General features: G+C 42.9%; 1 protein-coding gene across 2 annotated transcripts; it reads right to left on the bottom strand.

Moving 5' to 3' along the window:
• Positions 1 to 1,360: 1,360 nt before the first annotated feature.
• FRZB (frizzled related protein) lies at positions 1,361 to 21,478 on the bottom strand. 2 transcript variants are annotated; one of them, XM_069021810.1, is made up of 6 exons: positions 20,983 to 21,477; positions 11,800 to 11,847; positions 6,819 to 6,884; positions 4,634 to 4,838; positions 4,343 to 4,406; positions 1,361 to 2,371 (listed from the first exon to the last, which is right to left on the bottom strand). In XM_069021810.1, the coding sequence occupies exons 1-6, from the start codon at positions 21,434 to 21,436 to the stop codon at positions 2,261 to 2,263; spliced, it is 948 nt and encodes a 315-aa protein (XP_068877911.1). In that variant the 5' UTR covers positions 21,437 to 21,477; the 3' UTR covers positions 1,361 to 2,260. The 2 variants fall into 2 exon arrangements, with proteins under 2 accessions (XP_068877911.1, XP_068877912.1); XM_069021811.1 differs by lacking the exon at positions 11,800 to 11,847 and having other exon boundaries at positions 20,983 to 21,478.
• Positions 21,479 to 23,974: the final 2,496 nt, after the last annotated feature.

Genomic DNA, 23,974 nt, shown 5'->3' with positions numbered 1-23,974 from the left:
TCAGAGTATGTAAAAGGCTCCTCAGTTAATTAAGGGATTGTGAAAAATGCCTCTTGCCTCTTTCAAGCAGCCCATCATGCCACCCTCATTTTTCACGTGTTAATGAAAAATGATTAGTTCCTCTAGAAAAAAGGCGATCTGGTGGCTTACAATTAGGGAAATATTTTCACTGTAACATCATGACATGTGTGACTGTTACAAACACTGCTCATTTTTCTCTTATTGAGGTTTTAAAGTCCAGCACTGTGCTCTGCTCTGGCAATTTTTAATGCAACTAATGTCAGTATTGGGTTGCAAGTGGATTAAATAAAGGTGGCTGTCAATCACAGAGAAATGGTATGGGAGAGCCCATCTTCAGAAGTGGTGGCTAAGAAGGATAAACTTCCAGCTGTCTGGGGATTTTCTACATCTTTAACAGGGTTTTATGATTTCACAATTCTTTTCATAGCAGAACACGACATGATGAATGGTGACTGCAGACCCTGAGATTCCAGCGCTCATCTACGTGATTTCAGTGGGTGCTTTGGGGTAAATAATGAGGTTTTTAACATTATTTAACAAGCTATTCACAACTTAACAAATTGTTCAGTTATTTACCAACTCAGTAGAAATACCTGTTAAAGTCACCCTCCCTGGAGGTCTTCAAGAAAAGACTGGACATGGCACTTGGTGCTCTGGTCTAGCTGACATGGTGGAAATCAATCACAGCTTGGACTTGATGATCCTGGAGGTCTTTTCCAAACAGAATGATTCTGTGATCTGTGTGATTCTGAGAAAATACTGAGGATTTAATACCTGGAGGATTAATATCCTTCTGCCAGCTTTCAGAACCAATCTTTCTGCTATATTATCCCTTTATTTTTAATTATAAATAAAAATTTGAGTGTTGCAGGATGTTGTTCTTTTTCAACTTTCTTGGTATCCAGCCCAATGGAAAATCTATCCCAAGACTGCTGGTTATTAACTGAAATATTAAAACAGCATTATTATAATATTCCCAAATATTTCTGTCCTACTTATCATGATAATATTTTCAAACCACAAACTAACAACACTATTTTCTTACTGAAAGACAGCCCTAGTGTACTAAAGACTACTGACCGCTAGAACACAACAGTCATTTGCTCTTTATAAGCAAAGTCGGTTCCCCTCTGCAGACTATGCCAGAGGATTGTTCTTTGATGTACCTCATTTTAATTTCTTTTAAGCATGGGAGAGTAGAAAAACAAAGATAATTTCAAATATGTTGGCACCATCTGCAAAGAATTCTATTAAAGCACAAATATTAAGTTTTTTTGGTTTTTAAATTTTCAAGAGTAGTATTAGAAATATGATGTTGGTTCAGAAGTCAGGTAAGGAATTGTTGGCGACTACAATTCTTTATTGGACATATGTTACTGAGCATTGAACACTTGTTTATGTAGGCACAGATTTAAGAATAACATCACAAAATCAAAAAGCTAAAGTGCAGACCTGCGCTGAGAAGCAGGCCTGGTGAATCTGTCTACTCCTACAACTCAGCTGAGAAAAGGGGAAAAAAACTGCCATTATAAGAGAAGAAGCATGTTATAAGTTCTGGTTACAGAACTAGACAATCTTTCCTTCAAGGTCCAGAGCACTGGAAAACCCAGGTTCCCTGTGTACATGCACATCGTATTTGTTGCAGGAAATATTTTAAGTTAGACTCTGCCTTATACAACTGGTTTATCTGTAAGAAAATTTAATAAAGCTGTACTGATTCAAACAGTTCTGTTAACAGTTTTTTTAATGTATTTCAGAATTATATTTCAGAATAAAAATCAATACACTTAAACCCAGATAACAACCTACCCAAAACAGAGCAAGTTTCAGCAAACAGTGACCAAGAAAGAATGAACAGGGGAAGCCAATGCGAGTCATGACTTTAAGCAATGGTCTTTTCCAGATTTCATTCCTGCTTGCATCAGAATTTTCCCCCTAAGAAGATTCAGGAAATAAAAAGGTAAATTGAACATGTCCTTGTCTTTCCTCATCTTGTAAGGGCAGTTTTCTACAGTTCTTAGTAACAGAAAAAAAAAAATACATTTCCAGAGCTTGCCCATATCCAAAAAGGAAAAGGTGGAAAACAACAAGAGGGAGAATAAAAACTAATAAAAGCTAAAACATTATTTTGTAGTAAACATTAGAATATAACGTGCAATAGTGCAATTTCTCCTTTGCTGCTCCAACAATGAAGTCTTGGTAGACAGTCCCCTGCATGTCACTGTGCAGCATCCCACATCTAACTGCCTGCCTGCCGGGCACTGCTGGGTTTGCCAGGCTTCGGAGGTGAGTCACTGTGTCCGGACTCTCCCTTCCCCTTCCCAAGGTGGCGGAGTTTCTGATCCCAGCGCTGCAGATTGAAAAGCAAAGAAATTACAAGAGAGATTACAGAGCCATGTGTTCACAAACAGCAGCAAAAGCAGAAAAGCCGTTATTATTTCCACTATGTTACCCTGCGTTGGGCTCAAGGGTGGAATGAGAGCTTATTGGAAAAAGTCACTTTAAATAGGGAAACCGTTTCCTGTCTTTCTTGTAGCCTCTGTTGAATGAAGGGTCTGATACAAAGCACAATGGCTTCAGCACAAGGGGGACTCACCTTCAAAATTTAAAAAGAAAATAAAAAGAAAATTTAAATGAAGCTACTCATGCAGTCTTTGGGGGAAGCAGGATGAAAGAACAGTCAAGTGATTTTTGTTAATTTTTTAAACTTATTATTATTTATTTATTTTTATTTTTGCAGGCAATAGCAACCACAGTAAAAAAAAAAAAAGACATAATAAATATAGTTGGTACAACTGTTGACGCTCTTGGAAAGGAAGACAATGATGACAAGTGGGTGGGGATGTGGCAGGGTCCTCAACACCCCCAGGCTGGGTGCGAGGGCAAAGGCAGCAAGTCACAGATGACAAGGAAACAAGTGAGAAAGTAAGTATGTTCCCCCAAAAAGTTCCAACAAATGATGTTACCACCTAAGAACTGAAACTGAGCAGAAGTCAGCCCATGGCAGCAATGTGATATTTCCTCTGTGGCACTGGATTTCCTAGAGTTCTGCCAAATCAAACAACAACCTGAAATAAGATCCCTGTATCTTTTCACTCCTGTAATCTCCACTGATGTAAGAAATGTGCACAGAAAATCTTGCATTTATAAACACAACAGTATTTTCCTGCCAGTGACCCTTACACTGATGAAGAAAGTGCTGAGTGGAAGAGAAGACTGGTTTGCACATGCACAACCATTATGGCAAATCAATAGCTGAGAAATTGTGTCAAAATAAGAATATTCTGAGTAAAGGGACACTCCTAACAATGTCAAAACCACTGATACTTTGCAGCGCATCGAAACATAAAAAGGCAATCCTTACGGAAATTGGAAGGCATTAGAAAACATTTAAATAAGAAAAAACCAAATATATTTTCATATAGAGAGTTGGGGTTGCTCAGCCTGGAGAAGGGTTCGGGGAGATCTTAGAGCACCTTCCAGTACCTAAAGGGGCTACAAGATAGACAGAGAAGAACTTTTTACAAGGGCATGTAATGACTTTAAAGTGACAGAGACCAGGCTTAGATTAGATATACTGAAGAAACTCTTGACTGTGAGAGTGCTGAGGCCCTGGCACAGGTTGCCCAGAGAAGCTGTGGCTGCCCCATCCATGGCAGTGTTCAAGGGCAGGCTGGACGGGGCTTGGAGCAACCTGGTCTAGTGGAAGGTGTCCCTGCCCATGGCAGGGGGTGGGACGAGGTGGGCAAACCATTCCATGATTCTATAATACATGGCTTGCATTTGAGCTCACTGCTTCCAATTTGCTATGACATGACTTCCCTATCAGGTTCCTCCCTCAGCCAAGTCAGGAAGATGACTTTAAAATAGTTGCTAATCCACAAAATTTGGTGAGAGCAGAACTCTATTTAGAGAATATTAAATCTTAAAAAGTATAATCCTGACTTAGTCTGAAAAACATTTGTAAAGCCCCCAAGTCTGTTTGTTTTTTTTTAATTCATATCACAACCCCAACTAAGCAGGAATGTGTTGTGGAATGCACAGCTTGCCTACAGTTAAAGGACTCCTACTCTCTGCTTTTTTGAGACAGAGGTTTTGACTGCCGCTACACTGGGATACTTTGGAATAATTCACTGTATCCCTTTAGTTTACTCAGCATGCAGTTCTAAGTAATACAGCAAATAACACACCAAGTTAGTTTTTGATACATGATACTAATTAACTGGAGGCAGCATATGCATTTTCTTCCCTTATTTTGAAAAGATAGGTAGATGTTTTATGGCACCCACAACATACGACTTCTGGTGAAGTATTTTCTTACCTTTATTTTTTTACCAAGACGTTCCTTCCACTTCTCGGCTATGGAGCCTTCCACCAAGAGTAACCTACACAACAGAGACAACCAGTTACTCCATCAAGAGGCTATACAACTCAACACACACAAGACTAAGGCCTCTGTGCCTGTAGAGAGCCTTGCCCTCCCTGAATACCATGAAGGAGATGCACAGACACCCATGCCAAGTTTTCCTTCCTTTTGGCTCTGACGTTCAGCTTTATGACAGGGGAACAATAACAACAAATGTGCTGCAAGGATAGCACAGAAAAGAGTTACCTGGAGCGCTCCTCGTCCTCATAGCCCATAATGATGTACTCTTCATTGGCACTGAGTGGTGGGCACAGGCAGGCAGAATTCGTGTGAAGGCTTACAGTGTCCTTTGGAATGTTCACTAGGGAAGATTTCAGGATCTCCTTTACTTCCACTACTGCAGTGACATCATGACATTTAGTCTTCACCTCCTTCACTTTAGCCCGAATGACTGGGAAAAAGTCACAAAGAGCGTTGTTAGAAGCAGCAGATAATCCAGGTCACCCCCAAGCCGTTCTTGGTGACCTCTGGGATTAGTCTTTTGCATGGTCCTTTATCAGAAGCTTAGCTGAACTCCTGCAATGTCTCTGTCCCCATCTCTTCCCTTCATTACTTTACACTCCACCAAGGAGGTCCAGGTATCTCAGTGTGTCTCTTAATAATATGGTCAGGAGCAGGGGTTATATGTACCAGTTGGATTTACGTCCTGTTTAAATCAGGCTTTGACTTCCTTCCTTTCTTCTTCACTCTTTCCACTTTCCAATATTTAATATATTAAATCTATTTCTTGTATGCTCTCCTTCTCCCTTGAGCTGTGACTTTTCCCTCTTTGACGACCTGCATTACAGATGAGCAAACTTTATTTATCACTCTGAACCTTTCACAAAAGTCAAATGTGCATTAAAACTTCTCATATCACTACTTCTGCTGGATGACAGGCCCTTATGTTTTTTACTCTCTCCAGTGACCCAGCACTAATCTGCTCTGCTCTTTATGAACTTCAAATGCTCCTGATCTTGACCCAATGACCTCTCCAATTGTTTCCTCTCTCACCCCTTCTTTTTGCCTTAAGGAGGAAGGGTTGCCTTTCAAAGGGAAAGCTTTTCATTCTCTCATGGTGACCAGTGAACTGATACCACATGCAAATGCAAAGCCAACCCAGAGGTCATGCTCTAGAGAATACCACATCAATCACAGCCTGCAAACAAGAGTCCCTTTCCACTACAAACAGGAGATACCCCAAATTCCAAATGTCTCCTATATGAAAAAGGTAATATAGAAGAAAGAAAACCATGGACTTACACATCTCCTCACTTCACATATGTTGCCCTTAACAACCATTAACCAGCATGCAGGCACATTAAATGCAGTTGCCAACAAACACTAACTTGTGCATCTAGTATGCACAATTTACCCTAAGTGATCCCCTTTCTCAAAACCTTTTAAGATCTCAAAATAAAACATTGCTTTAGTTTGGAGATATTTCAAATGCATTTTGAAACCTCTTTAATTTCAAAAGCTTGAGGAAGTGGGCAGGAGCATGCTCAATGACTCTGCCATATGCAGTTTCTGCCTAGAGAACAGTCACTCTAATTTTTTTATAAACAAGTCCACCAAAACAACATAAAACTGACTAGTGACCTAAAAAGTGTTTGAATACAGTTATAATTTTTTAGCTTTTAACAGCAACTAATTTAGAAAAAGATTGTCTGACTCTGGTTTTATAAATGTGTAATCCTAATAAATATTATACAATCACTACCATTTAAATAAATCCTTTAAGTTCACCGAACCTAAGGCTCTTCACCTGATTAATGGGAAAAAGGAAGGGCCCAATTGTTCAGTTCCCATGATATATATTCAGTGGCTTTATCAGCCTAATTTGCTTGAAACAAACAGTATGAAGAAAAATATTAGCCTGGACCTGTGATATGCCTGAAGATCAGGACACGTACACTTTTACAGGTGTTACTGACAGCATAACACAGCTGGCAAGATGTCCATTGCTGGCTTTGACACATCAGAAGGAAAAGAACCTGTTAGATCTCATGGTGAGCTAGTGGGCATGAAAGCTACTAAAAACATCCCCTTCTGCAAAAGCTGAGTATATTGGAAATCACAGAGGCAGTTCAGGCACAGCAGCGCACAATGTCATTTTTGTTGCATCACTGTTCACACTAGAGAAGTACATGAACCCCAAATGCCTGCACTAAAACTGAAATAACTCAACAAAGACTCTTGTACTAACATATTAAGCTAATCCCCTCCATCCTTCTAATTTGAAAATGTTTCCGACTACACCTTCCTCCTGTAATAAGTAACACTGGGCTACCATCAGTAACTGTGAACTTTTTTAGGTTTTTTTAATGAAAACTTTCCCCTTCCTGCAGCCTTAAAAAAAGTTGGGAGCTCGCCATGCAGCTGTTCTTACCATAGTTATAGTTGTTGCGTAGATAGGTCTTCTGGGTAGCTTTTACAGGCTTGCACTTGCAGCGGTCTACAGGAACAGAAAGCTTTGTTTAGAAAGAAAAGAATACGTATTCATTGACAATCTTCCCAAACCCCTGCGGTCACACCTAACAAAAATTTCACTGAATTGACTTGCTTATTACAGTGAAATACTAAAAACCACAGGGCATTCCTGGCCTAGTCTGCTGGGAGAAGTGGAACTGTCCATGAGACCTTAAATGTTCCTAGGAGAAAAACTGACATACTGAAATTTAAAAAAACCCAAACCCAAACCACAACACAACAACAAAGACACACAGACTTTGAGTCTCAAGTGACAAAATCATCATTTTAAGCCAATTCAAGGTTCAATCTTGGTCACTCCTGTGCTCGCAGGTGCTATAATTCCATCCTTGCAATGCTGTTCTCTCTTCTGTACTAGACTTAAGGAATGCCCTCCTTTCTGTTCGTTTTATCATACAGACAATAATAGAGACACAGAAAATACTATGGCAGTGCATGACTGCACATTTTTTTGAATACTAGGTATCTCAGGTTAGTTTAGCAAATTTGGATATTCTGGCTAGCAGGCATTCATAGAATAGTTGGCATTGGAAGGGACCTTTAAAGGCCATCTAGTCCAAACCGCCTGCAAATAAGCAGAGACATCTTCAACTAGATCAGGTTGCTGAGAGGCCCATCCAATTCACCATTAGGAATTGTGTAAATTTTACACAATTTTATTATGACCCAGAAGCCTAAGTTTAATGAAAATAGAGAAATTCTTAGTCCTTGTGGCCATAAGGATAGCCTTCAAAAAACAACACAAATGAGCACTGTCAGAGCAGCATTTTCAAAGGTGCAGATGCTAGACAGCTGGGAACTCTAACAGAGATAAAAACATTTTCATTAGTGCCCAGGGAGTGCTAACGCTGAAGCTCCCGACCCACATGTTCATTAACACCACTGGTATTTCAGGGCTGGTTGTTCTAATGCAAATATTTACTTATTTTACACTAGTGTCTAAGCGTGGTTTGGTGGAGTAATTTCAAACAGCAGATCCCAGTATTACATATGCATGGCCATCTATTTTAATGCCAACTTATTTCTATACACCATCATTGTAAATATCAATGCATATAAGCTAGTGATTTAGTTAAATCCAACATGAAGAGTGAAAAAGAACTCTTATTTGCTATGTAAGATTCCCGCATATTAAAAAAATTTTTAAAAGATGGAATCATATGGTTACCAACTTCTCAAATAATGATTTATTTTCCATTGGAAGAATTTTTGTAGCTGAAAATACAAAAAAAAAAAAAAAAACAGAAAGAGAAAAACATTTCAAAAGAAAAGCATATTGTTTCCTTGAACTTCAAACACATCCTCAGGAATCTATATATACAGAGAGAGAGTACCACAGACTTTAACTTTCCTATGAGTTTGTGTTAAAATAAAAAAAGCAGAGAAGGGAAGTGATTTTTGGCTTCCCTTCTGCCTCTGTGAGCTCATGGATACTGTAGGCCAAATTATAGCTCCTTTTATAAGCTGTCTTGAAGCAGAGCATAAAAGATGTGCTCCTATGAGCCATGCTCACACAGGCACCTCAGCATTCAAGTCCAGCAAGTCATACACTAACATTCTCCTGCTCTACAGTACTTTGCACTGTTGCAGGTAAAATAAAATAGACTAAATTGCAAGACAAAAACACAGTCTCACATTTCCTTCAGTTTTAAGACAGTATTGGCTTACTTTATTAATTTCAGAATATATTTTATTAGTCTAGTTCTATTTCTAAATTACAGACCTGCCCATGTTCTTCAATAAGAACATGGGCAGGTCACCCTCATGCTTTTTAAATTTACATTTAAAAGAGCTTTACAAAATGCTACATTATTCCTAATTACTATTTATAGATACAGAAACTAAGACGAAAGTAATTTGTCAAGGTCAGTTATAAAGTTAGAGCCAGAACCAATTCCTCTCTCCCAGTTCCTGGTACAGTGATTTTCAAAGGAAGGCAAATGCTGACCTTTCCCCAGGGAGCAGGAACACCCACAAAAGGTGGCTATAAAAATGTACTGCATTGCCTGATGCTGAGGGAAAATCCCATCCTACCTGACAGCCTCCTCAGAAGCTGACAGAATTACCAGAAGAGCTCTGGGACCACAACAATGGTATGTCCCAAGCACAGAGACAGGCAGCAGAGGCTCCCACTGGCTTTGACTGAGATCACAGCTAGCCATTAAACATTCTTTTCAAGTCAATAGAGGACTAACAACTGCTCAAAATCTCTATCTTTGAAAACTTCACTCTGCAAATGCCGTAAGACATGGACTACACGGGAAAATGGTTTTCCCCATGGATTGCTAGCAAGGAACATCTGTGTCATCTTAAATATATGTACATGCACGATCAAAAACTTTGCTGTAATACTGTCCCGTACAAGCACTCACACCTGGCAAATACTTCCCTGACAAACCAAGGATAAAAAAACCACTCTAGAAAAATTTTCTAAGACACTGGAGGAGCATGTGATGAAGCAGAAAACAATGTAGTTCACTGCCAATAGAGGTAAAAAAGGTCTCCCAAAAAAACCTCATGCAGACTCAGAGAGAAGGTTTTGCCAGCAGAGAGAAGGTTTTGCCAGCAGATACTTCCAGGGAAAAAAGGTGTCTCAAATAGGGATAATGCAAGAGTACTGTTCCCTGCGACCGTGCACAGCAGCACAAGGAATAAGCTGCAGAAACCACAGAGCTGAGAATGGGATTTTTAAAAAAATCCATCAGTTTGCTACTTGCAAAACAAACAAAAATCTCTATTTACAATGGCAAAACTACAAATTTACTTTACTGAACATATAAATAGATGTGGGAGTGTGTTTTAGTTCAGTCCGGGTCTCCCCCCCATGTTCTGTAAGTTTGGTGTACCCCAGTTGGCACCCCCCCCGTTTTATTTAAATCACCCTGTCTGTCATTTTTATCTCCTCCCAGGACCCTGTCTGTCACTCTGCCACCCCCCCCAGGCTTCTGGAAAGTTCTAGCCAGGGGGCCAGGTGATTAGTCCTGGGAAAGAAGTCCCTCCCTTCCCCTGTTACAGTTGGTTCCCTTATGTGTCCCTCGTTCTGCTTGCCGCACCCTTCCCTTCCCTGGTTGGTTGTTCTGTACACCCCCCCCATGCCCCCCCCATGCAATCCCCTGCACGAGATCTGCAGGTGCTCTGGGTTGGGCACCCCTGGTGGTTGAGGTCCCCCCCGTTCGGAGGACCAATAAACTTTCTGGATTTAACCCAACTCTGAGCCTGCCCCCTTTCCTCCGCCGTCTGCCTTCATCGCCGCGGTCCCTTGGAAGGACCCACGAGCCAGACCTCCGATCCCTCCGATATCAGAGGCTGGCCCCCGTTGCCTGCTGTGTCCCGAGCTGACCGGGCTGAGTGGGAACTGTTCCCAGAGGACACAAAGGCAAATAAAGCCATTTTGAAGCATGGCCTTTTGAAACAGGGTCCAACTGTGTTTGTCAGTTCAAACAGATGTAGCACATTGAACCGGAAGTCATGTATGTGCAGTAAAAGGCAGTGATATCAGCAGATACTGCATCAGCAATTTTTCTGTTCATCCTTACCCTATTTTCCAGTGGGGATTTTTTTAGGTCTGGTTTTGCTTTCAGTCGTCGAAAAGCATCACAACAGTAACAATATGACTGAAACTTTCCTCTTCCACTGCCGGGTCACTCACTGGAATTACATGCTTTCTACATGCCTATGGACAGGCAGCAGTAAAGATATGCTTCATAGTTTTGATATAAGGTGACATTGAGAGCATGCAGCTTTGCTTTCATAGTCAAAGTGAAGCTTGTATGCTCTTTGTACAGTCAGTGTTGAGCATGAAATCCCTACTTTCTCAATGCCACACGATTGAAAATGGCTTAAAACTATAAAGATATTAACGTAACAAATATCTTTAGCAAGTCTTCCAGACATGGTCCCATGCTCAAGACAATTTAAAGCAAAGCTTGCTTTTGTGAGTTTTTCTAACTATACCTGGGTTTCTAGAGGGTATGCAATGTGATTTAAAGAACATTTCACACCTATACAGCTGCTTTCACATTGGGACCTGCTGATTAAATTTTAAAACTGTATTATAAACTGGGCATTACTAATACCTTTTGGCAATTTGGTCACAAAGCTTAATGCTGAAATTATATATATAGGTATCTAAGGTTAGGTTCAACAACCATGCTTAGGTGTTTACATTATTGAAGTGAACATCAGTGCACACTGTAGCTCATCAACACCTCTGCAGAAGGAAAGACGTGGTGGCCAATTCTAGGCTTCCAAGTGTCAATTTCTTGACAAAGACATAAGAGGAAAACTTCGGATGGAATCATAATAAAATTCAAGGAAATCTACAGTCATTGACTTGCTTGAGCAAAAAAATCACATTCCTGTAATTATTAGTTACCAACCTGGGCTTTGCTTCTTTGCATTGGCAAGTAGTGGTAATGTTCAAGGGGTTTTATTCAGTTCCAGCAAAACCAAAACAGAAATAAAAAACAATAGGGGACCTGCTGGAATAAAACTAGCCTCAGAAGGTCCCACCCTCAATCTCCTCAGGCTAACGCGAGTATTGCCATTATCTACAAAGAGTACTGAATTTAATTTGCAAACTTTAAGGTCAGAATGAATCTTCACTGGTTTTGCCCAGGGAAAAATCAATTCAATGATTACTCTCTCTGTCCAAGAAAAAACTTTCAATAAAATCAGCACAGCCCTCTTTCTTTGATGGACATTTTGAGGCTGACCAGCCCCAAATCCCACCTGCCCATGGAATGCAAAAGCACAATCTACGGTATTCTCAGTCAAGACAAAGTATTTCAGTATTTATCACTCAGTACCCCTCTTAATTAAATATTTAAAGGATTTGAAAGTCTTCAGCTTATTATACAGTTTTATAAGAATGTACTTACCAATGCCAGCACCTCTACAGTTGCCGTTATTAGAATCCATAGGGAAATCTGGCATGGATTTGTAAAATATGTAAAGAAATGTTAGTATTTTTAATACTGGATTATTTCACTACACATACATTACAATGTTTTCTCTTTGCCTAATATTTAGTACATGGAAACTTAATAACTTCATTAATAAACAGTTTGTAATGTTCTAGAGGTCAATCCAGTAAAGCTGACACAATTTCTTACCCAAATTTCACCTGAATCCAGCATATCATGTTAAATGCTGAAGCATACTAAATATCCCATTTCCATTGCTACAGACTGGCAGGTTTCAGACAAGGATTGACATTTATGTAATGAATTTTGATCACCTACAAAAAACACATGTAATGTTTGCATTTAATTAGATAATGAAGGAGAAATTACTTTTGGGGGTTTTTTTGGTTACTGAGGAAATCAAATCAACCAACCATAATTATACTGTTGTAGGAAATGCCAAAATATATGTTTCAGATCTTCCCCTCAGTTTAAAAACACACTGAATTGGGAGAGAGGCAGGATACTTTATTAGAATGGCACATCAAACAGAAAAACAAATGAGCTTTCAAAGAAAAAGCCCTTCTGTAATTTTGCATGCTTAGTCATTTATGCTGCTTTTCCAATTCTGGAATCTAGTATCCTACAATCATCTTTTGTAGATCCTCACATAATCATGGAGGCAACACCGCTGCCTTTACAATGTAGGACAAATGTAACAAAAGCTCCTCTCTTGCTGCGTGAGCTGTAAGCATTTGGCTGTAAGACAGCCCAGAACACTCATCGTACTCAGTATTCGTGACAGCTTGAGATGTGTAGATTACATTTTAAGGGATGGGATCATTATTTAATCACAAATTCTGTAAATACATTCTCTAAAATACCTATTTACAAGAAAAATAATATTACTCAGATTACCTTCTAATTTTGCTTGTTTAAAAAAAAATGTAAAATCTCCACCTTAATGAATACTTATATTACTCATAGCAACATGAAACTTCATTTACATAAATGAGGACTGAGCTAAATCAGTCAGGGCAAGAGTAAAACTGAAAAACAACTAATTCCCTCACATAATAATTAACTTTTAAAAAAAAGTGAGACTTCAGGACTAATTATTCTAACCAACATAAAGAGCAAAGGGTATAGAAAATAGCACTGAAAGATTGAATAGGTGCTCTTTTATATTCAGTATCCTGTTGTTAATAAAATTATCACATCCATTTTCTTGCAAAGAAAGTTCCAAACTACTACAGGATCTCAGTTTATAGAAGAAACCAAACATTTTTATGGAGCCAATCTGGTGTTTGCTTATCAGGTACTTCCATAGAACCTCCGAATCTTCACCATGCTGCCTTGTAACAAGTCAAACTATACAAGCTGATTCTTACTTACATGTTTGATTTTGGTTATTCACCTGAGTTATTCTCAATGCATTAAGAATGCATTTTATATTGTATCAAATGCATTCCAGTATTCCAGGACATGATAAAAGAGGAACTAAAATGACTTCCCTCTTGCAAACAGTAAGAAAAGGTAACCACACTTCTCATTCTTCCTCTCCTGGGCCAGTTATCTATTGTCTTGTTCATTTAGCCAAGCTGTAGCTTTAAATCTACAATTCCTTCTGATGTCTGATGTGGTAAAAGCATAGAGAGCACTCAGGTCTATGGTCTGATAATCCTCCCATCCACTCCAACTACAGACAAAAAGTCTGCAAAACCCTCCAGCCACCAACTACAGAGAGGCGGCTATACAGGCCTCTCTGTGTACCTACGACTGGCCTCAGATGTTCACCATTCTGGGCGTCTGAAACCCCTGCAGAGAAAGCTCTCCAGCTTCACTGCCCCTCTCACACAGCTGCCTTGGCCACATTCTCAGGTTTCCTTGAAGGCTATCTGCATGTGCCCAAGCCAACTCCTCTGGTTTTTCATGTGGGCCAGCAAGCTAAAATTCCTACCAAAACAGGTATTTCAGGGATATTTTGTTCATACCTTCAAAGCACATTCCCCATTCCACCAAAATTGTTAATGGGAGCAGAAAAAATCTTCATCACAGAGAAGACAAGAGAAGTATCAGATTAAATGCTTACCATCTTCCACCCATGGAAGGAAAAAGAAGCCCTGAAGTGCACTGTCTCTACCTAAACCAAAGATGGATCCCAAGCAGGCATGACTTCATGGTGCTCAAGCAAACCAAGTCCAATTCACATTGAAATTACAACTCAGAATAAGCCAGAGCCCAGTAAAGGGTTCACAGACTTTCCTGGACAATGTGGAGTATGACGCTCATGGGTATTGGCTGAGGAACTGTCCTTTGAGCTCACAACAACACAAGGAGGACCGGTGAGCACTTGATATGGCCAGCATAAACCCGGTCCTGCAAACAAGCATGGAACTAACCTGCTTTATGCCAGATGTTTCCATACGCTCTTAGGTACACAACTTATTTTTAAACAAATTACAACACACCACAGCCTCAACCCACCTCCTAATTCTGCACTGCCGGGTCACCTGTCCTACCCCAAACCAGTACTACCCAACAAAGTAGCTGGGTGTGCAGCCGGAGTAATTCGGACACTGTGTGCAAAGCACCCATTAATGGAAGTGACTTGGTTTCTGTGCCTGCACAAAGGCAGCAGTGCAGCCTTTTGGTCAGAGCATGGTGCCTATCGGCGAGCAAAGGAAGGGTGAACAGGTACTGATACATCACTTCATAGATCATTTCCTAACTTGCAAGGGCTTGGGCCAGGCAAATATTGACCTTGCCTTGATGCTTATCTTTTCCAATGCACTCATGCCTATTTAGAGGTGACTGGTTTCTACAGAAGGACAGGAGCATGGGCTCATGGAGGGGACTGGAGACCTCTGCCACTGTATGGCATCTCTCAGGAAAGCCTTCTCATTTCTCTGACCCTTTCCCCAGTTAAGCTCAAACAGTCTGGTTTCTTCTCACCTACCAGAGAGGAGATTGGAAGAGGGTCCAGGCCAGGCCTGCAACCAGCTACTTGTCAGATCTTAGGCAGGTGTGAGCACCCATGAATTCCCAGCCCCTCTCCCTAGCAGCATGACTCCACCAGGAGATGCACACTGCTGAGACCATCAGCTGTAATGCAGAGAGAGGGAAAAAAAAGCTATTAAAAAAACCCCAAACAACTGACTTCCTATTGTTCCACTTCTCTTCACGGGCAAACCCTCTGCCAGGTTCTATCTATACAAAGCAATCTTTCTGAAAGAAATACCTGTCAATGATGATTAGCAGGATTGCCAAAGAGGGGAATATTATCCAGAAGCCCAATCCAAGAGTTTCCTATTAAATTTTGTTTAGGAGTAGGGGACAAAATCCAAACAGTTTTTTCCAATAAGCCATCTTAATTAATTGCTTTTCAGAGGTATTCTAAATAAAAAACCACAAAACACTAACAAGGAGAGCTAAATAAAAGCCATGTACACAGTAAGTGTACAAAATAACAATGCCCGTACCACAGATTTGGATGAGAGGTGTGGAAAAGAGAAACAACTTGGTAATACCTAGTTTTGAGCAAACGTATTTCCTATATTATTACAGCTGGTGGCGGGGGTCAGCGGCTCTGACCCAGGAAGAGGTGACCGGTCTGGGGAGATGATCCCGAAAGGAATCGCCTTCCCGAGGCCCGGTGTCTTCCCTCAGCTGCTGGCAGAGGGGCCCTTGCAGAGACTGTCAGCTCTTTAGTGATTATCAGCTCGTGATTCCAGCTCAGCTCTGCAGGGCAGCCTCCAGGCCAAGCCAGGCCAGAGAGAGAGACGAGAAGGCTCGTGTGGCTGGTTCCACACAGAGGTAGCTTTATTGTTGGTCCCTCCGGCGAAGGGGAGAGCCAAGGACGAGAACCCTCTCTCTCTGAGCCGCAGGGGCCAGGGGGCTTGCTTTTATAGGGGTACAGGGGATCGGTAAAGGACCAATGGGTCACAAAGGATCTGCATAGCTTCTCCCAAAGGATTGTGGGTCTGTCTTTTCTCGCCGTGACCAGAGAAGTGGTTGCCTTTCCAGGGAGTCCTGCTGGGCGATTGCAAAATCTCTTATCTCAGCAGAGATCCCTCCAGGGCAGGGGCTGGGCATACCCCACACTATATCACTGTTTAAATAAATAAAAATTTTAAAAGGCAGAGGAAGGCCAAAAATAACGTGATCCTGATTGTCATTATGATTAAAGAATATGGCCCAGCTATTACCAAAGCCACTCCAGGCACCCTGTTCCAAAGAACTAAACCACAGCCAGAGGCTGCTGTTTGGGTACCTTCTTCAGATTGAGACATCTGTGAGTCCCATTAATTAACAAACCCTTCCACAATGCATGAATTCATTGTCATTTACTTCAGCTCTTAGTACAGCGAGGATCTTTGCTAAGTTGGTAGCAAAAACATGCAAAAGCCAAGTGATAGGAAAATTGATTCTAGTTAACATTTAATACAAAGAACTCAAATTCCAAGTTGTAGAGCAGCCAGCAACATGGCTGCTCCACGTAAAAAATGATTCCTCATAACAGATCCCACCAGGTTTTGATGACATTTAATGGCCCAAATATTGACTAAATTCTTAGACTGTAAAATCCAGGGGACTCAGCCAAACTGTAGCGAGCGCCAAACACCATTGGTGGTATCTTCATTACTAAGATTTAAATTCTCTTATTTACTGCTCCTGTCCTCTTTCAAGCTTGAAGCTTGTAATAGATTTATTATCTAACTGAGAAATGAGGCTGCTCCCAAGTTTCTAGCAAAGACCTAAACAAATCTCAACTTTATAAATGATAACCTGGGTATGACTGCTCATCCTCAGCACAGTCTGTAACACTCCCGCAGCACTGTCATGAACATCGACTGCCCTAGGTAAAAACTGAGTCACAACAAATTTGATCTGGAGCTTGGAAACCATGTTTTGGAAATTAAGTTAATAATATATAAGAAACAAGCATGGGAAATGGCTTGTTCACTTGTCTTTTAAGCCTGTAATGCCAAACTCTTGCAGACAGACACAGAGGACTTGGGCAACATGGAGAAATCATGGGTTCATATTTATTTAAGAAAATAGGTGTCCATCATGTGAATAGTCTATCATTTTCTTTAATGTTTAAGAGATGGTGGTTTTAAAAAAAAAAATTCAAAGTTCTCCTCAGATATTTTATCATCGTTTGGGTGTTAGCTACACATGGTTAATACCTTGTGATGTTGCTTCCCTTTTCTCCAACATCTTATTAACAGGCCAACATGACTTCAAGATATTTTCTTATCTAAAGAAGATATGGTGAGACAACCTGCCTGATAGATCTGTCTTCCTATACGCACAGTACCCATCACACTGCTCTGGTTTCGTTGTTAGCTCCCTCTTCAAAACAGGAATAAACATTTCACTCGAGACATAAACACTCTGCTAGGCAGTAGCAGCCAAGGACACATGTTGAAGATGCTTTTTCAGTCAGCATCCCAACATCAACACTGGTCACTCATTACCTGTAAAACTAAAGATAGGTCCTGCCTCTGAAATTCTAGATTAGAGACAGTTTTGTCTCCCAGCAGTTCCTGCTGCTTCACAGACCTAAGGTTTGGCAGTGCCGCGCCATGAGGGAAGCAGATAATCTTATAGAATGGAGGAAGAATAAGCACATGCACGTGAAGACAAATATATGGAGCAAATGAACAGGACCTCCCAGAGATGTAAGACATCTTGTACTAATGTCTGCAAGCAGAACCACTTTCATCTCCAAAAGCACAGGACAGGGATGTGGGATAAATGCCATAGGACACTTCAGACATTAGCATGCACTTATTTGATATCTGAGGTGTTAATGTATTGTCAAGATGCTCTTTCATCCTCCATCCTGGATGATGATTTGTTGGATCTTTCACAAAAAAACAAAATATTCAGCATCACACTCACCTCCAGAACACCCACACCATGCCTGTAGCATCCCTCTGCTTTCTGGCTTTAAAGGAACCCAGATGTTTCCCAAAGAGAATGAAAAATCGAGAAACATACACTTCCCACATGACACTTGTTTCAAGCTGGTCTCTGTAACCTGAGGAACTTAAGACCTCCAAATCAGCACTCCCACTCAGGTTTTGGAGATCAGCATGAGCCCGGGCTGTGTGCACAGCTGTTCCTCTACCTGAGCCCAAAACACAGCACTATTGTCAACTTTCTCCATCACAGACACAGCAGCAGCTGCTTCACCCCTTCACCATGTCACTAGCCCCTTGGTCCTGTGACAGGAAGCGTCTAGATCTTTCTCACCACCTGGGCTCAAATGGAAAGATGTCCTAGAAGATGTCTGTGGTGGACTGTGCCTCAACAGCTGAAAGTGAACTTCTTACTGGGATTTATCACAGATTTTACAACCACAGTTCCTCCATAGCAAGTCACAGGCTACTGGGATGCAAGGAATACAACTGATGGAAATTGGGCTTGTGAACACAGTCCCTGCTCTGACAAGGACAAACACTGACTACATCATCTGCAAGGCTGCTCCCTTATGGAAGGGACTAGATAAATGTACTAACATTCACCAGCAATAATGCAGAAACCTCAAGAGGAGAAGAAACAGTAGAACCCTGTTACAGGTAGCAAAAGAATGAAAGCAAAAACAAGATTTCACTACCGAAGAATAGAAAAAGCCCCTTCTACAGCAGAAAGCCATAAAACAATGGATTTATATTTCTGACTGCTCTATTAGATGTAGTTTACAGACAGCAGAAGGGGCTAGAATGCTTAGGAGATAAATGAAAGCAAATACAAGCAGGTATTCTGCATGCTTCTCATCAGGCAGTTGGTTATTCATGTCTCCTACTTGGCTGCAATCCTTTATTTGGAGAATTGGATTTGAAAGTGTTCACCTTACCTCTTCCTAGAACAGGAATCCTTCCCCTCTGCTTTCTAAAAGAACAGTTTTATTCCCTCAAGAAGGATTCTTTCAGTCTGGTGCATAATGCATCAGTTCAAAATATTCAGCCCAGAAATGAGAATGTCATCAGGTTCTCATTCACTGAAAGAGAGTTTTCATGGATCTGGCCCTGGAATCCCTCAAAGAGGTTATTGTACTGCTGAGGTCCTCAGAAATAGGTAACTTGGGGGCTATTTCAGCCAAGCTTCCTCCTTCCAGATTTGAATGTGATTGCTTTCAAATTGCTGCAGACCTGCCAAACCTTGCTCATGTTGGAGCCATTTTTAAGGTAGTTTTGAAAGCACCTCAATGCTGCAGGGAAAGGTGCTTTGTGTTCAAAACCACATCTCCCCAAAACTACCCCAGCAGGACTGCAGCCCTCAGAGAGCAGCAGCTGATGGCAAAAATAGATGATTGCATTCATGGGCTGGGGAAAAAAGTATGAAAAGGCAAGAGGGAAGAAGTTAGAAGTTAGAAATAGCAGTAATGACTGGAGATATCAGGGTATGGAGGTTTCAAGAGGTGCAGAGGGTAAGGGAATGGAGTCAGAGAAGGAGTAGAGTTTGTCTGGCCTGTAAATAAATGGAGATGGAGAGAGCAGCTTACCTGGGAAGGCTGCGCTGGGGGGCACAGTCAGGAAACCGAAGCATGATATTTTGTTAGGAGAAGAAAACAGGAATTACAGTGTTTGGCATTACTGGCAGTGGGATACATAAAGCATTTGATAGTGGGACAGAAGCACAGTCAAATACTGTGCTGAGCACAGCATGAAAAATCCCCCTTTCATTACCAGGCTACTGCTGGGGGAGGACAGAGAGGTGAGATCTGCTGCCTGTCAGTGAGCTCCCATAACCCAGCACTGCAGCAGTGGGCACTGAAGGAGCCAGGTAGCAGCACAGCAAGCTTGTGGGGTGCATGGGTGCTGCTCTGCTCTGACTCCTCTGGTCAGCTGTCCCACCCCAGTACTGCTCTCCCACTCCTCTGATGGAGAGGTCTGGCAGAGCCACCATCACTTTAACTTTGCATCAAAGAAAATGGTCGCCTGGTTCCATCAGCAGCAAATGCTTTCCTGAAAACATACAGGAACCATAGTCACTTTGTAAAAGGTCAGAGCTTACTCGTGATAACCACCCACTGGCTTGGTTTAATTTCCCATTCAATAGCTCCTTGAATTCACTATTTCTGTGGTGCTCAGCTCACCACATTGGAGCAGTGTCCTGCCAACTCCTCCAGCCCAAAGGCAGCTGTGACAAGACCAGGATCCCTAAACCAGAGCAGGTTTGTAGCATGGTGGTGGCCTGAGCAGTCAGCAGTCCTCGCCTGACTGTGCAGAGATGCTCCTGCCTCCGACAGTACTGCTGGGTGGCAGCTGGACACCCAGCACCAGCCATCCTGTGGGCTCAGCTGGTGAAACAGGATGCAGTGAAAAAGTTGAGGGGTTCCAACAGCCCCTCTGAAGCCACAGTGGTCAGACATCATCAGGGCTGCGCTGGAGTTGACTCAGGTGAAGGAGGCAGCATTTGCCTCAGTTCAGAGACGTTGGGAACAAAACACAGTGGAAGACTGCACTTTGCTATGCTCCTCACCTGGCCATAAATCTAGAGCCCAGGGACCTGCTGAGGAACCTGTGCTGTAACCTGTACCTTCAGTGCTAACCACTGAGATGAGCATGTTTTCTCCCCTTCAGGTGTCCATGTACCACCCCTGGCATAGGAGGTGTCTGGGGAGACCCCAGCCCCCAGCTCCTGCCTGGGGCTCCTCTGGGCACAGATCTTTCCCCAAAGTCTGTGGAGTGGTGGCCTTGTGTGGGAGGGGAGCAACCTGCTTTGGGCGAGAGCAGCTGGAGATGAGCAGAGAGGAGCAGGAGGGAGCCGGCAGCCTAAGGGCTGCCCCTCACTTTGGTGGCTCTTCCTTCTCTGCCAGCAGCCGCTGCCGATGGATCACCGAAGAGTGGTATGGAAACGTTTCCCGTTCACGTGGAACGAGGGCTGTCGCTCCCACACTCGTAAGCGCTCCCCAGAGCGGTGGCGGGGCTGTCACTTGTCACACACACTCTGTGCCCAACAGCAAAACTTTTCCAGCAGCGATGTGGCTGCTAAAGGCAGAGAAAAAAGAGCAAAAGAGCGAAGGGCAAAGCAAAAAGAATCTGACAACAGTCGGAGGGGAGGCAGGGCTCCCGGGCTGGCTGGGCTGCCCTCCCCGCCCGCCGCCCATTGTCCCCGTGCCGGTGCCGGTCCCCGCGCACTCACCCGCGCCCTCGGCGGTGACGATGGCCTCGGGGGAGATGCAGACCCCGCGGTCGTAGACCGGCAGCTCGTCGCAGGCCAGGCTGTCGGGCCAGGCGTGGCTGTACCGGACGAGGACAGGCTCGCAGCCAGCGCGGGCGCGCTCGCAGACGGACTTGCAGGGCTTGATGGGCTCGTGCTGGAAGTCGATGGTGCAGATGGGCGCGTACATGGCGCACAGGAAGAAGAGAAGGTCGGGGCTGCAGTTGGTGCCCAGCAGCCCTTCGAACTGCTCCATGGCCAGCACGGCGTTAGCCTGCGTGCTGTGGTGCAGGTGGTTCGGCATCTTGGTCATGTTCCAGGGCAGCGGCTTGCACAGCGGGATGCGCACCGGCTCGCAGGCCGCCCCCCGCCCCGCCGGCGCCCGCCCCAGCACCAGCAGCCCGGCCAGGGCCAGCACCGGCAACCCCCGCCACATGCCGCCCGCCCCGACGGTAACCGAGGGGCCGAGCGGGCACAGCGCGGCGCGGGGGCGGCTCCGCCCGCCCTGGCTCGGCCCCTCCGCGCTGCCCCCGTCGGGCGCTCACGGGGTCCCGCCTCTCCGCCCCGCAGCCCGGCCCCGAACAAAGGAGAGCCCCGGGCAGGGGAGGGGGAGCTCTGCTTTCTGGGAAGAACGAGAGAGAAATTTGCCTCGTCCTCGCCGGAAAGCAAGCGAGCGCTTAAATTCTCCCCGAAGTAAAAACCTTACTGTGAATATGAACACGATTTCAGACCAATCCCTGTGAAATACATTCATATATTTTTTAGGAAAGACCTAGCTTTTTTGCACACACTATGCTGGATGCAAATGCTTAAGCAGGAGGTGCACACCAAAAGCACGTCACCTAGACAGTGATGGGTGACCAATTTTAGAGGAGAGTAATAATGTTGAGAGGCTTAAAAATGAGGGAGATTCGGCTGAGCAGCTGGAGATGTTTTCTTTTCAGAAGGTTAAAAAAAAAATTGAAGAGGCCAGATGTTTAAGATACCTTGCAGAGCAGTGGCACAATAAAGGGAGTTCTGACTTGATCTGAAAAAAAGCACCTTGATGTAATCACAGAATCACAGAACAGTTTGAGTTCGAAAGGACCTTAAAGATCATCTAGTTACAAGCCCCTGCTATGGACAGGAACATCTTCCACTAGACCAGGCTGCACAGAGAAAAGCTGACATTTATTAGCTGAATAAATTCTTTCCAGTTATAAACATACTGAGCAACTGCTCGATCATGCATTTATTATTCCAGTTTCTGCCACTAAATCAAACCTGTGAGTAGAAACACACCTACCACAAGCCACTGCTCAGAAACCAGACCAAAAACGTGAATGGGCTGTGAAAGCAACCATGGATACAAACTCAAATCCACAGGGTCCTAAGCCTGGAAAGGCTTTCTTGCAGTTTTTAATTTTATGACTGCAGATGAAACCTTGATCCTTTAACTCAGCTGCTGATGTCCTGGCTCCAGCAAAGGCACATGCCAAGCAAACAAGGAGTTATAATATGGCCAGTGGAGTAAAGGTACCTTTTATTTGCCCACCTCCACAGGCAGTTGTTAATTTCAAGGACCAAAGCCTTGTTCCCTGTACTCCTAGAAGAAAATTCGGGCCTCAAAGGGGGGCAGAAATGTTCACACACATGTGCATATGACAGCCTTGGGAACCATCAGTCAGGCTGACCCTGAGCCTGCATCCAGGCTTGCAAAATAGCCAGGAAGGCAGGCAAAGGGAAGCTTGCTCATCTGCAGGGGGAATTAGAGAGAGAACTGGTTTTACTCATCTTCTCAGCTCTTCAAATTTAGTCATAGCAAAGCCTCAGGCTTGAGTTTTCCCTTGCAGTATAAAAAAAATACATGTTAAAAAAGTATGTGGTTAAAAAAAACCTTATCCAGCTGGTTGGGAACTGAATACATTGGGACCTTACCTGACTGCAGTGAGTGTGAGAGCAGTGCATCCCTGAGAGTCTGAGTCCAGTGAGATGGGCCAGAGCAATGCAAAGTACCCATTAACATGAATGAACTACTTGAACATGAATTTTCTGCTTCAATATGAAATTCTCCCATCTCTGTATTTTATTTCTGAGAATATTTTTTTCAGATTGATAATTACACAGAACAGCTTTAAAAACATTTCCTGTGCTTTGCAGGAAAAAGCATTGATAATACTGAATATTCCTATGCCTGCAGTAAGGCTATGAAGTCCAAAAATTTAATTTTTTAGCCCTAAGTCTACATGATTGACATGAGAGGACCTTGCACTTCTTTATTTAAATAGTAAAATTACTGAAAATTCTTTCAGAACAGCAAATGCTGGCATCCCCATGAGCTCATAAACATTAAAACACATTCCTATGCAATCTGGCTTCACATCTTCCAATGTTGGTGTGAAGATACCTTCCATCCATTCAGCTGGCAGAGCATCACCCACTGCCCTGCTCTGCTGGCAAGCTCCTGGTGCAGCTGGTGCCTGGGAGAGGATCAGCTGCCAGCAGGACTGGGGGCTGCTGGCCCACAGGGCTGTCTGCATTCATTACCTCTTAATGCTTCCAGTATAAATCAGCTTATATGAGGTGGTAAAAATTCACCTCTGGCTGGAACTAGGCAATCTGATTACTGACCTGAAACATTGCTTTTTAACCAAACATTTACACCCCCGTGTCTGCCAAGTTATTTTCTGTAATACAGAAGCACTATGGCTAGTCTTGACACCTTTTTAAACACATGAGCAGTCTGGTAAAGCAGAAAAAGAGACAATGAGGGAGGGCTGTGGTTTCATGCTATCAAAATGTGGCCACAGTGCTTTGCCCTGCATGTGGAGTTACACACGCAGGAAAATAAAATGGCTGGTTGACGAACTACCAAACTACTCTCTGTCTTCACATGCAGTTGCAGCACAACACCAAAACTGCTAATTGGAACTATAATAGGTTTACATACTGAAAATGGTGACTAGGGAGTTTGTATGTTAGCTGAGAAAGCATG

Source organism: Aphelocoma coerulescens, chromosome 7 (genome assembly GCF_041296385.1).
Source record: "Aphelocoma coerulescens isolate FSJ_1873_10779 chromosome 7, UR_Acoe_1.0, whole genome shotgun sequence".
NCBI lineage: Eukaryota > Metazoa > Chordata > Aves > Passeriformes > Corvidae > Aphelocoma > Aphelocoma coerulescens.
Note: the sequence above shows the minus strand (reverse complement) of the source record. Positions and strands in the feature narration are given on the sequence as shown.